The 14898-nt window shown below is 40.1% G+C and overlaps 2 protein-coding genes across 12 annotated transcripts in view; one reads left to right on the top strand and one right to left on the bottom strand.

The window, feature by feature from the left end:
* Positions 1 to 14898, bottom strand: part of LOC310704457 (uncharacterized protein) — a 146307-nt gene that overhangs the window by 17845 nt on the left and 113564 nt on the right. For all 5 annotated transcript variants that reach the window (XM_083497953.1, XM_083497951.1, XM_083497950.1 and 2 more), the window contains one exon: positions 4493 to 4571. In XM_083497953.1, the coding sequence (XP_083354079.1) occupies positions 4493 to 4571 (79 nt within the window). The remainder of the gene's footprint in view (positions 1 to 4492; positions 4572 to 14898) is intronic.
* The window catches only part of HS3ST5 (heparan sulfate-glucosamine 3-sulfotransferase 5), a 147970-nt gene that overhangs the window by 43194 nt on the left and 89878 nt on the right, over positions 1 to 14898 (top strand). For 6 of the 7 annotated variants that reach the window (XM_083497896.1, XM_083497891.1, XM_083497895.1 and 3 more), the window contains exon 2: positions 5189 to 5390. The exons of the other annotated variant lie outside the window; for it this stretch is intronic. The gene's annotated coding sequence lies outside the window, so the exon portion shown is untranslated. The remainder of the gene's footprint in view (positions 1 to 5188; positions 5391 to 14898) is intronic. 7 annotated transcript variants of the gene reach the window in all.

Genomic DNA, 14898 nt, shown 5'->3' with positions numbered 1-14898 from the left:
CGAAAAATACTGCCCACTCATATATCAAAGCAGTGCACAACATATAATATTGTAAAGCAATACAAAATAATTGCAAGAATGACTGCCTCATCTAAAAAAAGTGTGTGGGGGGGATTAAACAACTGAATAATAGACTTGTTGGCATGTTGTTATATTCCTCCAATCTGAGCTAGATATTCTGGCTGGACGAGAATTTAATTGAATGTTTCCCACTTCCCTTGTCCTTGGAGGTTCGTGTGGTTCTAAAAATAAGTTTCTGATGGTTGGGGAACCCTCTGGAGCTGGAAGAGGAAATCAGCAGGGGGCTTGCACAAGCTGAGGTGTGTTTCTGCTCATACAAGAGCACCTTGGAATCCAAGCCATCAATTTTAAAAGCCATTTGCTTTATTTTTATTTGTGCCTGAAGAAAAGCTCTGTAAATCTAAATCCCCTAAGCATTTTATTTAGGAACAAAGATCATACACAAGGATGATTTTGTCTTTTCCATTCTGAAAGTATGACAGTTAAATATTCTTGTCAGTTGCTCGACGGATTAAAAATCTTATTAAAGCATCTGAAAGAGTGTTTTTTCTCCCTTTTTTGCTGGTTTCCATCTCTGCCTTTCCTCTCATTATTGTTTCTTTCTTTATAAATATTCATACTTTATCTAGAACTAATCGGTACTATGTTCTCAAATTAGCTGAGATGTTTGCCTTGGTGTACAGCCAATTAGCAGGAATCCAGGGATGTTATCCATTGACAGCTGGAAAGAGATCTCTAACAGCAGCATAAGGGGCTCCAGTATTGCATAGTATTGGTGCATTAAGATTACATATTAGGATTTTAAACAGCATTCTGTCTACTGTTTTTAATTAGCAGTGTTTACTAGGAGAACATTGCAAAAAATGTATTCTTAAAACAACAGATAAAGGCAGATGTAACAGCTGTGATAGACTTTTGCTCTCCGGGACTACAGTCTGAAAATAGTGGCTTTGCACATTTGCAGCAGAAGCAAACTGTAAATGCCACAAAAGGCCACTTTACAGCTCCCTAGAAGTTGTTTTACTCCTCTGTGGAGAATGTCAGAGAATCAACCATCTGGCCTGAAGATAGGCACTCCTCCTCCACTCTGTAGTCTCACTCCTGGCATACTCCCTGTGCCACTGTATCTGTGAACAGCTGTGGATGGTGGCATCTGGTTCTTTAGGTTCACAGGTAGTTGCTTGTGGGAGTCTTGGCCAAGACCGTCTTTACTGAGGGTGCAAAGGGTGCAGGACACCCTGGCGCCGAATTCTGGGGGGCGCCAGGCACCCGCCGCTGAAGCCGCCTAAGCTCTTAACTATCTATCTGTTATGAAATAATAAATAATTTTCATCAAGCTAGAAAAACAAAATACAAAATACATATATACCTAGTTATTACCAAAATATATACCTACTGTTTCACTAAAGGACTTTCAACTTTGTGTGCTTATTTACCAAAGATGCGATGCGCCAGCAGCAGCGCTTGTCATTCACTTTGGCGCATTTTAATTTCATCACTTACAGTTCAAATTCGTTTAGAGAAATCGTTAAAAAATAGTGTTTATTTTCACTAATTGTTGGCATTTTCTTCGGCTAACTCCTTAGTACTTAGGGCTCTACTAGACATGCGTTTCAGCATGCGATTTTAGTTTTCCATTTCCGCAAAAACGCACCTAGAGCACACACTATGAATTCCGTGAGCTGCATTTTTTCTTCATTTTACAATGAATGCTAAGCGAGAAACACATTTCTTTTTCCTCCCTTCTTTCGTAAACAGGAGATAAGGCGTAAGCGTAGTGTCTGACATAAGCATAATAAAAGTTAATTTGGGGGCGCTGGGTGGATCTTTGCATCCCGGCGGTGCATATGCTAAAGACGGCCCTGGTCTTGGCAGTGACCATACAGGACCTGCTGGTCTAGGAGGAACTTCTGAGGAATCCTGTCTGGCAGCCTAAGGCAGAGTGGTTCACTGATCACCAGCAGCTGGCCTAGAGAGCCTTGAACATGACCTGACTCCTTAGCTGGTGCCTCTGCAGCCTCCATGCTTGCTCTGTTAGCACATGCTCTGCTATCAGGAGTGTTCCATGGGCATTGCTCTCCAAGTTACATTGTGCTTTTCTGTAGGACTGCTATGATGGATTTCCAGATCATAGCATTTCCTGATAATAGGCCCATATTCTTCATGATGATAGGAACTAAGCAAAATGGCATTCATTTCTTTGGTACTTATCTGCTTTCAGAAAATATGGATGCTTCGGCAAAGAATGAATAATCAGAGTAGATAAAGTTGTAAATATTTATGTTTCTGGAAGCATCATGAGAAGAGGAGGGGAGTGCTTATCTCATGACTCGATTAGATTGCAATAATCTTTTCAGAAAACTTTGGGGTTGCCTCAGTTCCAAAAAAATTCATTAAATCCCATAATAAAATCCTAAAATGAACAAATCCCAAACCATTATTCCATTGAGATTGTAGATAAAAAAGAATGTGAAGATACAATATTTGCCGTGTTGTGTAATAGAATAAAGGTGTGCAGAACATATTTCTGAAAGTTGCATTAATACGACCTCAAAACGCCCTTTGAGAATCTACTTTGAGCAAAAACACCTTGGTTAGAGTATTAAAGCCCTTCAATAACATTTATCATTTGTTATTTGTACAAGTCATACAACTTTGCTTCATTGCTGCTACAGATCCCACTTGAAAAATGTCTGTACTTTATAACTTTATATATTACAGGGTTACTTTTTTGCTGTGAAGTTTTTTTCAGAAAAAAAATCATTTGTTTAATATTTACAGTCTTGATAATAATTTCAAAACAATTGTACATGCTAGTTTGGTGTGACTTCCTGTACTGTTACTAAGAGACCATGCAGACCAGCCTTTCTCTGCCTGGATGGCAACTTCCATCAGCCCCAGCCAGCATAGTCAGTGGTTAGAGCAGACCTTTCCAAACTTTCCATGTTGGTGACGCACTTTTTAGACATGCATCATTTCACGACATAATAGTTCAGTTTTATTAGCAAACCGGAGGTTCGACTAGCCCCTTTCCAGCCCTGGGAGGAGTATGGGGAGCGTTCATGCAAGACACCTACACACTGCAGCCGACACACTAATGTGTCATGACACACAGTTTGGGAAGCTCTGGGTTAGAGGATGGTGGGTACTGCAGTCCAACAACAGTTGGAGGCCCCCTTTTTGGCTGCTGCTCATCTAACTGTAGTCCAACAGCAGTTGCAGCAGCCACCATCGTCTAGAGATATTCCCTTGAGTATGTTCACTGGGAGACTAGCCAATGCTATATCCTCAAATGCTGAAACACTGCATGAGAGGGTTCAAGTAGATGCTCTTCTTGTATAAAGTGGCAGAACCCTTGCTCTCATTGGCTCCCACTAGTGGCAGTAGAAGCATGGTAGATAATGGCTTCAATCTTAAGGTAAGTTAATTTAAGGAAGTTTAAGAAAATAGAGTTTCCTGCTCCCTCCTCCCCTGCAGCCGCTTGCGTTCCCCTAAAAGTCTCTCTGGAGAGATGGGAAGCACTCATTAACATTGTGGAGTGGGGCACGGAGGGCTGCTGAGCAGTAAAATTAAATCAGTGTGTATCCGAGGCAGGAAAGTTCAGCTGAAATCAAGTCTGGCTTCCTTCCTTTATTTATTTTTAACTGTGTTCTATTGAGAACAAATGTATGCCTTGAAAACATACATGCTTTAACTACTTCATGCTATCATGCTTTAACTACTTCATACACATTCCAAGTCAGTAAATGAACATATAGATGTTTTCCTAATGCTACTGATGTTCATTCCTTTCGTCTGCTTAGTGATGAAGGATAGAAAGCTCCCAAGCCAAGCACTGGAAATGTTGTGGTGCTTGGGATGCAGAATTATGGGGAGAACCTTTCATATCAAGGCTGACACCATCACTTTTATTGAACAACACTGCATCTCAGTTTAAATGAAGATTTATTTATTTGTATGCTGTGAGCTAAATATACTCTCAAGGGGAGGAAGAAGTGGAAGCTTTTATTTTAAATTCAGTCTACTTTCCACTTATCAGCTTAGCTTCCCTCTCAAATACTGAGTTCAAGATTTCACTGGGAGGAAACATTTTAAAAAGCTTCTTTCCTAAAGCATAGATAATCTTTTCTATATAATGGCAGTCTTTTCAGAAGACAGGATAATGAATGCACAGGGCAAAGTGCATGTCCTTTAAAAAAATAAAATAGCATGTACTTCAATAGCAACTCATACATTTTCTTCTTTTTGCCTAATTGTCAAATCACTTTTTAAACTAAGGGGAAGAAGTAAACATTACACACAAATATGCGCAGCAAAGCCCCAAATGTTTTGAACCCAAACTAATATAAACATATTTTAAAGATTTTAAAAAACCAACTCAATATCTTTGGCACCTTACCCCAAACAAATTAAATGAGATAACTCAAAATAATTGTTGGAGATGTAGGACACAAAGGGCAGAATTACTTACATATATTCTTGAGCTGCCCCAAAGTTCTGAATTTCTGGGCCCCTTATACGTAGCAACTGCAAATCCACAAGTGATATTACTGGAATATATAAAAGAGGAGGTGAAATAATAGTTATTTTAAGCCGCAGAAACCTGTGTTGCCAAAAACAGATATAAGAGGAAACCCCCAATGGTAACCTGTTGATTTGAAAAAAAAGGTGTACAATATGATCAAATTAACATATTGTAGGAGAATTCATAACAAGCAGCCTCTACCCATGCTATCCCCGCCACTTATCAGCTATTCTTTGTTGTTATTCTACTGGAGGTTACTGTGTAGAAGTGGATTGGATGGATAGATAGATAGATAGATAGATAAATGGCTGACACTGACTGTCTTCCAAGTTTACACCATTTGTTTTAAAAGAGAACATTAAGTTGGGGGTGGGCATTTATAGATGCACAGTGCGAATCAATACAGTTGCATTCCTATGTCCCAGCCTTCCTCACCATAATGCCCTCCAGAGGTTTTGGACAACAACTCCCATCAGCCCCAGCTAGCATGGTAAAAAATCAGGGAGGATGGGAGATGCAGTCCAAAGCACCTGGAAGGCTGCTATAGTATAATTTTGTGGCCCTGTATTTTATTGTTGTTTTAGACTTACATGAACAATATTGCTTCTTCAAAATAACTGCATTCTGTTTTTCCCCCTACAGCCTTAACAAGTCAGAACACATTTAAGAAGAAATATCTATTCATCCCTTTTGCATCTGGAGCCTTTTTACCATATCACTGATCTCTCTTATAAACTCTGAAGCCTTTTGAGCACTGAAGACTGGCAGACATAAATTCTTCTTTGAATGTTCTTGGTCTAAAGTAGATGTATCCGATCTTCTGGATGAGTATAAGGATAAGAAGGTTGGTGGATTATTTGAAAGCCTACAGCTTCAGAACTGTATGTTTCTGTGTATATAGTACAGTGGGGTGGGCGGGCAGGGTTAATAGATGTCTGTTTTCCATGAGCGGTATAGCATTTTATTTATACTTGGGAGAGAGAACCTTCCTTCCTTCCTTCCTTCCTTCCTTCCTTCCTTCCTTCCTTCCTTCCTTCCTTCCTTTCTTTTTGGAATGTCATGGAACAGATTTCCTACTGGAAAGGCATCCAGTGATTTCTCTCGATCTGACAGATTTGCTTTTGCATATTCCAAAACTGATTTAACCTGAACATATCAAATGGGATGTTGTATCACTGGAAAAAAATACCTATGCTTGTATTGGATGTGAGTGCTGTATCTATACAAAAATTGCAACACTTTAGGTGAATATAGAATTAATTAATGGGAAGCTGCATTCGATAATGGAGTGGAATTAATTGGGACCATGACACTTGTGCATGGAGAGCATTAACTCTTTCGCTTCCTCATTCATGATGGAAATCTCACCCCAAGAAGCCATGATTAACCAATGAGGTTTCTTTTTAAAAAGACAGCTATCCAGATACCCCTTTCCCAAATCTCTCCAGCTGATATCACCTTTGGTGGTAGGCATTTTCACTGAGGAACCAGGATTTAAAACCCTCCTTCTGCACTGCTGCCCTGAACCACTCCACTCCACTCCACTCCACTCCCGCTTTTAGCTGAAGAAAAAAAAATGTCAGGCAATCTGATCATGGATATTCCAAGTTGTATCTACCTTGGCCCTAAGAGATTAATTACTGATCCATAGTTTATATACATGCTGTTAATGCCACAGGGGAAAACCCCAATGTTTATTAGAAACTAGTCTAACGAGATCACCAGGTGATGTATGGCAAAGGGGGCACAGAAGGTTTTGCCACTTACTGTCCCTCCAGTGTACTTACCTTAGTTAAGGACTTTTGGACTTTGGGGCTTTCTCTGGCCTCTGCTGTTTATACTCCCTCATTTCCTTGGGGGTTCTCATATCTCATTTCACACTGCCCACTTTTTGCAGCTGAAAATGAATGTATTTGTTTGACTTGATATATATATGATACCTTATCATAGTGGCAAGTGAATATTCCCCATTGCAAAAGATTCTTAACTGAAGAACGTTGGAAGTAATTAACTAAAAACTTCAAATGTATTGTTCTTTATCAGCATTTTAAAAAGGTGTTTTTCCTTTGATATCTCCCCCCTCTCTCTCTTTCTCCAATTTATTGCTCATACACTCCATAGTGCAACAGTGACTATAATGTTAGACTATAATGTGAGACTTGGAGGAGACAGACCTAACTTTAAATCTGTATAACCACCATGTGCTGCATGTACATGTATAGGACTGAACATGTCTCATCAGGATGTGATGACTCCCTGTTGTTCACTGGACTGCCTCTACCAGTTAAACTGTGGGGTTTTGTTTTGAAGTCTTAGGTCAGCTTTCATTCAACATTTGATACGTGATGCCTACTTACACATACAAGTTACCAATCAAAGTTGCAGTTCTTAAGCTAGGAACATGCATGTGTGAATTCATTTAAAGTTTCCACCTCTACTTTTAAAAGACTCTCATAGCCCCTGTAGGGCAGAGAATGGGTAAGGCAGAACATAAACATGCCATGATAAACAGCTGAAGAGCTGGAAAGTCTGCTAGGCAGAAAATACACCAGCCTTCGTTTCAAAATGATCCCTTTGCACCAGTCTAGGTATTCTGCCGCCAAAGCACTTTGAAAATCAGGTGTGTGGAGGGGTTTGAGAATAATTTATTCTAAGTTTTTTCTGCCTTGGCTATTATAAGGGATGGGAGTATGGTGATTAATAAAGACAAAACTAAAACTTCGCAGTGTTACTACATTGTAATTTCCACTTTGTGGTAAATGATACCATATAAATCCCTCAGCAGAATTATACTGTGGTCTCAATCTGTCTGCCTTTTAGTATGTCTGTAACTACTGTGTGCATGCTGTATATATTATTTCTCCAGTTATAAACCATAAATAAGAGACAGACAACATGCAGTCCTTTATCAGAAGAGACTTATGTCCCAATGGCATCAATTAGCTATTCCAAATACAAGAAGAAAAAACCCATTGCATAATAAATGTAACAGAGCAGCAACGAAAGCATGCAACTAAAGCTCTGCACTAAAGTGAATAATAATACGTCAGTGATCTTTCAATGGGAAATGGTAACAGGTATGGGGAAATATTGTAACTGGTTTAACAAAAAATAATAATGAATTCACTTTTGAATAAATGCAGCTGTGATAGCTGTGGTAGTAAACTCCATGTTTTCAATAAGAAGCATAGAATACTCTCTTGCATGTCGAGGTCCCCAAGCCACCCTCAAATAAAACACAATTCACACAAAATTTTTGTTTAAGGTTTTTGACTTAATTTTTTGGCCACAACTTTATTGATTACAGAATGTAAGTGGTTGCTTAGGCACTGGTTTGCGACTATCTGTTCCCACCTAGAGGTAGGAACAGAACTGACATCTGCAAGCCTGTGAAAGTCAATAAGGGAAAACATTTTGGGGAGAGAATAGAGCTGGGTGCCAGGCCCTCACCTCTCCCCAAATGCTCCCAGGGGCTCTTGCGTGGCCCTAGCCCCTTGACAGGGGTTCGGACAAGAGCATGGCGAGCCCCTTGATTCTGTTAACGGAATACCCTTGCAGCAGCAGCATTGGAGGGGCAGGCACAGCCAACCATACTCCCTCCACCAACCAAATTTAATCAATGCCTAACCGCAACCCTACAAGTTGTGAAGATTTTGCTATGCAGTAGGCAAAAAACCAAATGGCACCGGCCAATCAGCCAAATGGAAAAATTCCTGCCAGGCTCCTGCCCCAAAGCAGATGACCCCATGACAGGCATAGCAAAGTCAACACAAACAGCCCTAAATATAGGGAGGGTGGGCGAGTGATCCAATGCGTGCAGCGAAAAGAGGCAACTCAACGCTGCGCACAAGGAATAAATAGCCCCTTGGTCGTCAATCATAAATTACAACGTCACATTCTTCCCAATGACCAAGAGGTGCCCAATAGGATTTGTGGCCATCCAAACTAACCCGCCCAGCAACAGAAGGATGTCTTGTTTGCCCCCACCACAACATGTGCTCTCCATGAAGGAGAATACGCTTTCTAAAAAGTGGGGCTGAGACAGAAAAACCCACATTGAGGAAGCTTAATGTGCAACCCTTAGCAAACATAGAAAAGAAACAGAAAGATGAAACAACATTTTAACACTATGTACAGAAAAAGGGAGGAAAGATAACCTTTTGGTGACCACAAACATCCCCATCCCACAACTGTCTCTCTTCCATCCTGGTTTCATTTCTTGCAATCCAACACTACAAAGCATCTTTTGTCCCTTTTTGTCCTCTTGTCTCTAAATCAGTAACTAGTTTTCTTTGGATTGACACATTATAATTTTATATCACTTTCCTAGATTGCTGTCCCATTGTTACCCACGCTGCTCATACCTTTTAATAGAGCCTCTCTTTTTTTCTCTAGAGAAGAATATGGGCTTGTGTAGAAGTAACTACCAAAGGCTACCTCTTTTGTACAGCAATAAAGGATCAAAACAAAATATGAATCTGAGTCATTTATCGTTGCCTGGTTTTTTCCTGTGTGGAAATAAAGTGCAGGCTGCTCTCTGCACAATTTTTGTTTCCCTTCCTGTAATATGCCTTGTTAACCAAAATTAACAGGTGGCATGGTGCTCTGAATGTTGAGTAGGCCTTGATGGCTATGGGCCAGTTCAGCATTACAAGAACAACCTGCAGCAAGGTTTGGGCTTGGGTACTTTCCATTCCTCTTCTGGTGGAAAGTGACTGTGAGGAGGACTTTAGGACCTTTCACTTCTGTTTTAGATTAACCACAGTTGGCCGTGTTATTTGAACATGGACAAACTGGGTTAATCTTCACTTTGGCCAGTGGATAGAAACTGAACTCAAGCCATAGTTTATGCAGGTGGCTTCTTTTCATTAACCAGAGTTAAGATTAACCACAGTTTAGAGTTCAGATGACCCCCTAAACTGCAGTTGATATAAAATGTAATGGGAATATTTGAATATCATCCTTGTGGCCATGCAAAAGGGGAGATGTGAGGGGAGATTGTTGTTCCTGTAGCACTAAGCCAAGCCTTAATCTCTTGTCTGAATGCAGCCTCTGTGTAATTCTCCATTCCCCAGTTTTATTGTAGCTGTTGAACTGAAATGAGTTTTTGTTGCATAATTTCTTTCATGTCCTTTTCAATCAGGGCAGCTGTGAGTTTCATCCTGAGATTGATAAGGGTAGGCTTGAGTACTTTTTCTGTAGGAGAGTGACTCATCCCTTGGGTCAGAATAATACAAATAATTCAAATAATTCAAATAAATAAATAAATCATAAAATAGCTATTGCACTAATATGACCTGTCTGTGACAACATGTGAGTAGCTCTAACAGTATAGGATATCAAAGATATCTGATTTAAAGGAATGTGAGAAACTTATGTTCAGTTTAAAAATAAATGAGTGCTCATAAACACATGCACATGCAGACAGACACACACAGGTACCTTAAACAGCAGGATGTAATCTCAGACTATTTGCAGTCAAGAGGTTTCTGCTGAGCAAAATGCTCATTCAATTTAGAAATGGAGATTATAATAATTTTCCTATCTTCCTCACATCAGGGGTCCTGCCATCATCATGCAGATGTATATGTTATAATGTGATATATCTAGCAAACCTCAGTTCCAGGTAACACATGCTTTAAACATACAACAATCTAATTCATCCATAATGCAACACTTCCTGGCTTCCACAAGTGAAAAGTAATATGCTTAAATTGCCCCATCTAATAAAGCACTTGCTTTTAATACATGCAAAGTGGTTTATATGATGGCATTGCTTATAACATGCAGCACTCTATTGAAATAGCCATTCACACACACCCCAAGCCAAAATTGTCAAAAGGTGCAAATTATGTATAGATCTCTACAAAGAGGTTCATCCTAAGGACATGAAATGTAGGAAAGGGAATTACGATGTTTCTGGGAAGGATGCTAGCAGCCTGTCATCTTTTTTTAGAGGCTCTATGGGAAGAAAGAAAATGGTGGTGATCTGTGCTCAGATGTTCGTGCTGCTTAAACTGTGCCACTGAAATAGTATGAATTGTTTAATGCTGCCCCCTCCCTGTGGTCACATTTTGTTTTGGGGAAGAGCCCTGAGAACTGGGCAACTCCTATACAGGAGTAAGATGTTTCCATCTGCCCAATCACTCACCAAGTCCCCATCTTAGTCAAGCACAGTCAAGCTAGGAATTTTTGGTTTTGTCTCTACGAAGTCTCTAAGTCAGACAGAATAAAACACATAAAAATGTGGACATGTGCCTTCGCTAGGATTAGATGGGCAGGGAGTTAATGGCAGACCACTGCAGTCTCCCATACCAAATAAGTAACCAAACCTAGTAACCAGTTTTGAGAGGTAGATGGCAGTGATGCCAGATATGGGGAAGAGAAAGGATAAAGGACTGTTTTCTACCTTTCAGCCTCTTGTGATTTCACACGTTTCCCTTTTTATAATGCAGTCTAAAAATTAAATGCGTGTGTCCTAAGCAGTACCAAGAAAAAGGAAAGAGAATGTTATGTACTGAGTTGAATAGGATCCAAACTGAAGCAGTCTGATTGGTCCTAGAACAATAGGATCCAAATTGCAGCAGTCTGATTGGTCCTAGAACAATAGGATTCAGAATGCAGCAGTCTGATTGGTCCTAGAACAATGCAGCAGTATAATTGGTTGGCAGGAACCACCCAATCATGCTCCAGATATAAGTGAATCCACAACCTGATTGGCTTACAGTAGAATTCCAGAATTAGCCAATCATGTGCAGCCCATTGTGTAAATAATGTATATAAAGCAGATACTTTGAGGGGACATTCATTCATTCCTCCTCACCACTATGAGCTGAATAAAGAGCATGAAATCACTTTGCGACTCTGAGTATATTTCAAAGAAGGATGAGGAAGTCTTTTGCATAATTAATTTAATAATAATAATAACTCAGGGTCCGGCTGTGGAGGAGAGATTCATCCATAATACTAGAGGGAGCAGAAGGTCCTGTGTATATAAACAGAATGTTGCAAAAGCCTGCAGAACATCTCTGCTTATTACTCCCCCCATTAAGTGATGTAGCACTGACTTTAAGTGGAGAAAAGCAGGTGCCCTGGAAGGCTTCATGGCTCAGAGGTATAGTATGTGCTTTGCATCTACTGTATAAGGGCTCCAGTTCAGTCCCTGGCATCTCAGAAAATAAGGATGGGAAATGCCTATGTCTCAGGCCTTTGTGGATAGCTGTCAGTTGGCATAGACAATCCTGGGATGGGTGGACCAATGACTCATAGTATAATAATAATAATAATATTTATTATTTATACCCCGCCCATCTGGCTGGGCTTCCCCAGCCACTCTGGGCGGCTTCCAAAAAAATATTAAAATACTGTAATACATCAAACATTAAAAGCTTCCCTAAAGAGGGATGCCTTCAGATGTCTTCTAAAAGTCTGGTAGTTGTTGTTCTCTTTGACATCTGGTGGGAGGGCGTTCTACATTGAGGCCACCACTACTGAGAAGGCCCTCTGCCTGCTTCCCTGTAACTTGGCTTCTCGCAGTGAGGGAACCGCCAGAAGGCCCTCGGTGCTGGACCTCAGTGTCCGGGTAGAACGATGGGGGTGGAGACGCTCCTTCAGATATACTGGATAAAGTATAAAGTGTCTTCGTATGTTTCATATATCTTCATATATATTATACTTGGTATTTGGTACTTGGTACTTGGTATTTGGTATGGCAAGGTACCTTTGCTAGTCCTGTGCATGTTTTTGTGCAGTTGTGAAGACAAGCACCTCATGCTTTTGGTGTGTGGGATTGGAAGCCCACTGAGGAAGAGCCCACTGAGCCCCTGAAATGGGAACACTGGTTTATTATCACCATGACTGATTACTACTTTCCATATTTGGTGTTTCTCCCCAGGACACCTTTTTGTAGACTTGTAGGCTACACTTCAGCACAAAGATGTTAATAAGCTTGGCGAGATTTACTGAAACAGCTGCGTCTCTTACTAAGATAACAAAAACCAGGTATCTGCTTCCTTGAAAATGAAATACTATTTCCCTAGATAACTGATAACACATTTCTCTGCAAAAATAATTTTTAAATGGGGGCCGAGCCAGGAGAAATTATCTTATGCTCCAGCTGCAATTATATAGCACTTCAAATACATTTTAACACTTCAAATACAGTGAAATTATCTCACTATTTCTTAAAGGTGTTTAATTGCAAATGTCTTTTAAATTAGTAATTCAAGGAGAAAATATTAAAATAATGGCTCTCTCACTCTCTAATTTTTCTAACAATTTTTGATGGATTGTGGTAGTTCAAGTTCATATTCTAACTCTAGCTGAAATATTTTGTGCATTTCCCCCCAAATGAATATGCATGCAACTGAGAAAGCAATAATGTCAGATCTACAAAGTAATTCTGTAGTTGAATAGAATGTATGTAGATCATCCATATTGTTATAAGGCCTTTCTCCTGTCTCAACATCTTTTGCAATCTCTTAAAAGGGTGTCTGATTTGTTTTCACACGGTGTCAGGATTTTATTTATAAGCCACTTTTGATTTGAGGATATGAACCCTCTTCTTTTGAATAGCAGCTGATATATTTCTGCTTATGGAGCTAAGTAAAAGAAATTGTTTCCATATGCTGTCCATGGCATCATCTATCCTCTTCTAAACACACACACACACACAGAGAGAGAGAGAGAGAGAGAGAGAGAGAGAGAGAGAGAGAACGCATATGGCATTATTAAGCTCTTTTCCTTTCATTTTCCCTGCCAGTTATCTGCTAAATGTATACTATGCTAGTGCTGTGCATATGGCCAAAAACTGGAAGCCTTCCACAGAGGTATTAACTAGACTCAACCTAGTTTCCTACAAAGTAATCCAAGAAGCATGTACAGCAGTTACTTTGGAAGGTACGGGATTACTGGATTCCTGAGTCAATATAAGAACATAAAAAGAGCCTGCTGGATCAGCCCATTGGCCCATTAGTCCAGCATCCTGCTTTACCAGTGGCCAACCAGATGCCTGGGATTCATCCAGTCCAGCCTTTCGCATGATGAATTCTGCATATAAGTTAAATAAGCAGGGAAACAATATACAGTACAGCCTTGTCATACTCCTTCCCCAATTTTGAACCAATAAGTTGTTCCATATCCAGTTCTAACTGTCACTTCTTCTACCAAGAGAGAGATGAGGTGATCAGGCACTCCCATTTCTTTAAGAACTTGCCATAGTTTGCTGTGGTTGACACAGTCAAATGCTTTTGCGTAGTCAATGAAGCAGAAGTATATGTTTTTCTGGAACTCTCTAGCTTTCTCCATAATCCAGCGCATGTTTGCAATTGGGTCTCTGGTTCCTCTGCCCCTTCGAAATCCAGCTTGCACTTCTGGGAGTTCTCAGTCCACATACTGTTTAAGCCTGCCTTGTAGAATTCTAAGCATAACCTTGCTAGCGTGTGAAATAAGTGCAATTGGTAGTTGGAGCATTCTTTGGCACTGCCCTTCTTTGGGATTGGGATGTAGACTGATCTCCAATCCTCTGGCCACTGCTGAGTTTTACAAACTTGCTGGCATATTGAGTGTAGCACCTTAACAGCATCATCTTTTAAAATTTTAAATAGTTTAGCTGGATATCATCACTTCCATGGGCCTTGTTATTAGCAGTGCTTTCTAAGGCCCATTTGACTTCACTCTCCAGGATGTCTAGCTCAAGGTCAGCAACCACACTACCTGGAGTATACGAAACATCCATATCTTTCTGGTATAATTCCTCTGTGTATTCTTGCCACCTCTTCTTGATGTCTTCTGCTTGTTAGGTCCTTACCACTTTTGTCCTTTATTATGGTAATCTTTGTATGAAAAGTTCCTTTCATATCTCCAATTTTCTTGAACAGATCTCTGGTTTTTCCCATTCTGTTGTTTTCCTCTATTTCTTTGCATTGCTCGTTTAAGAAGGCCCTTTTGTCTCTCCTTGCTATTTTTCGGAAATTTGCATTCAATTTCCTGTATCTTTCACTATCTCCCTCGCATTTCGCTTGCCTTCTCTCCCCCGCTCTTTGTAAGGCCTCGTTGGACAGCCACTTTGCTTTCTTGCATTTCCTTGTCACTGGGATGATTTTCTCCTGTATAATGTTACGAGCCTCGATCCATAGTTCTTCAGACACTCTGTCCACCAAATCTAAATCCTTAAACCTGTTCTTCACTCCCACTGTGTATTCATAAGGGATTTGATTTAGATTGTATCTTACTGGCCCAGTGGTTTTTCCTACTTTCTTTAGTTTAATTTTGAATTTTGCTATAAGAAGCTGATGATCCGAGCCACAGTCAGCTCCAGGTCTTGTTTTTGCTGACTGTATAGAGCTTCTCCA

The sequence above is a fragment of the Podarcis liolepis genome (genome assembly GCF_965112155.1).
Source record: "Podarcis liolepis genome assembly, chromosome: 3".
NCBI lineage: Eukaryota > Metazoa > Chordata > Lepidosauria > Squamata > Lacertidae > Podarcis > Podarcis liolepis.
The sequence above is the reverse complement of the archived record's forward strand: the minus strand, read 5'-3'. Positions and strand labels throughout refer to the sequence as shown.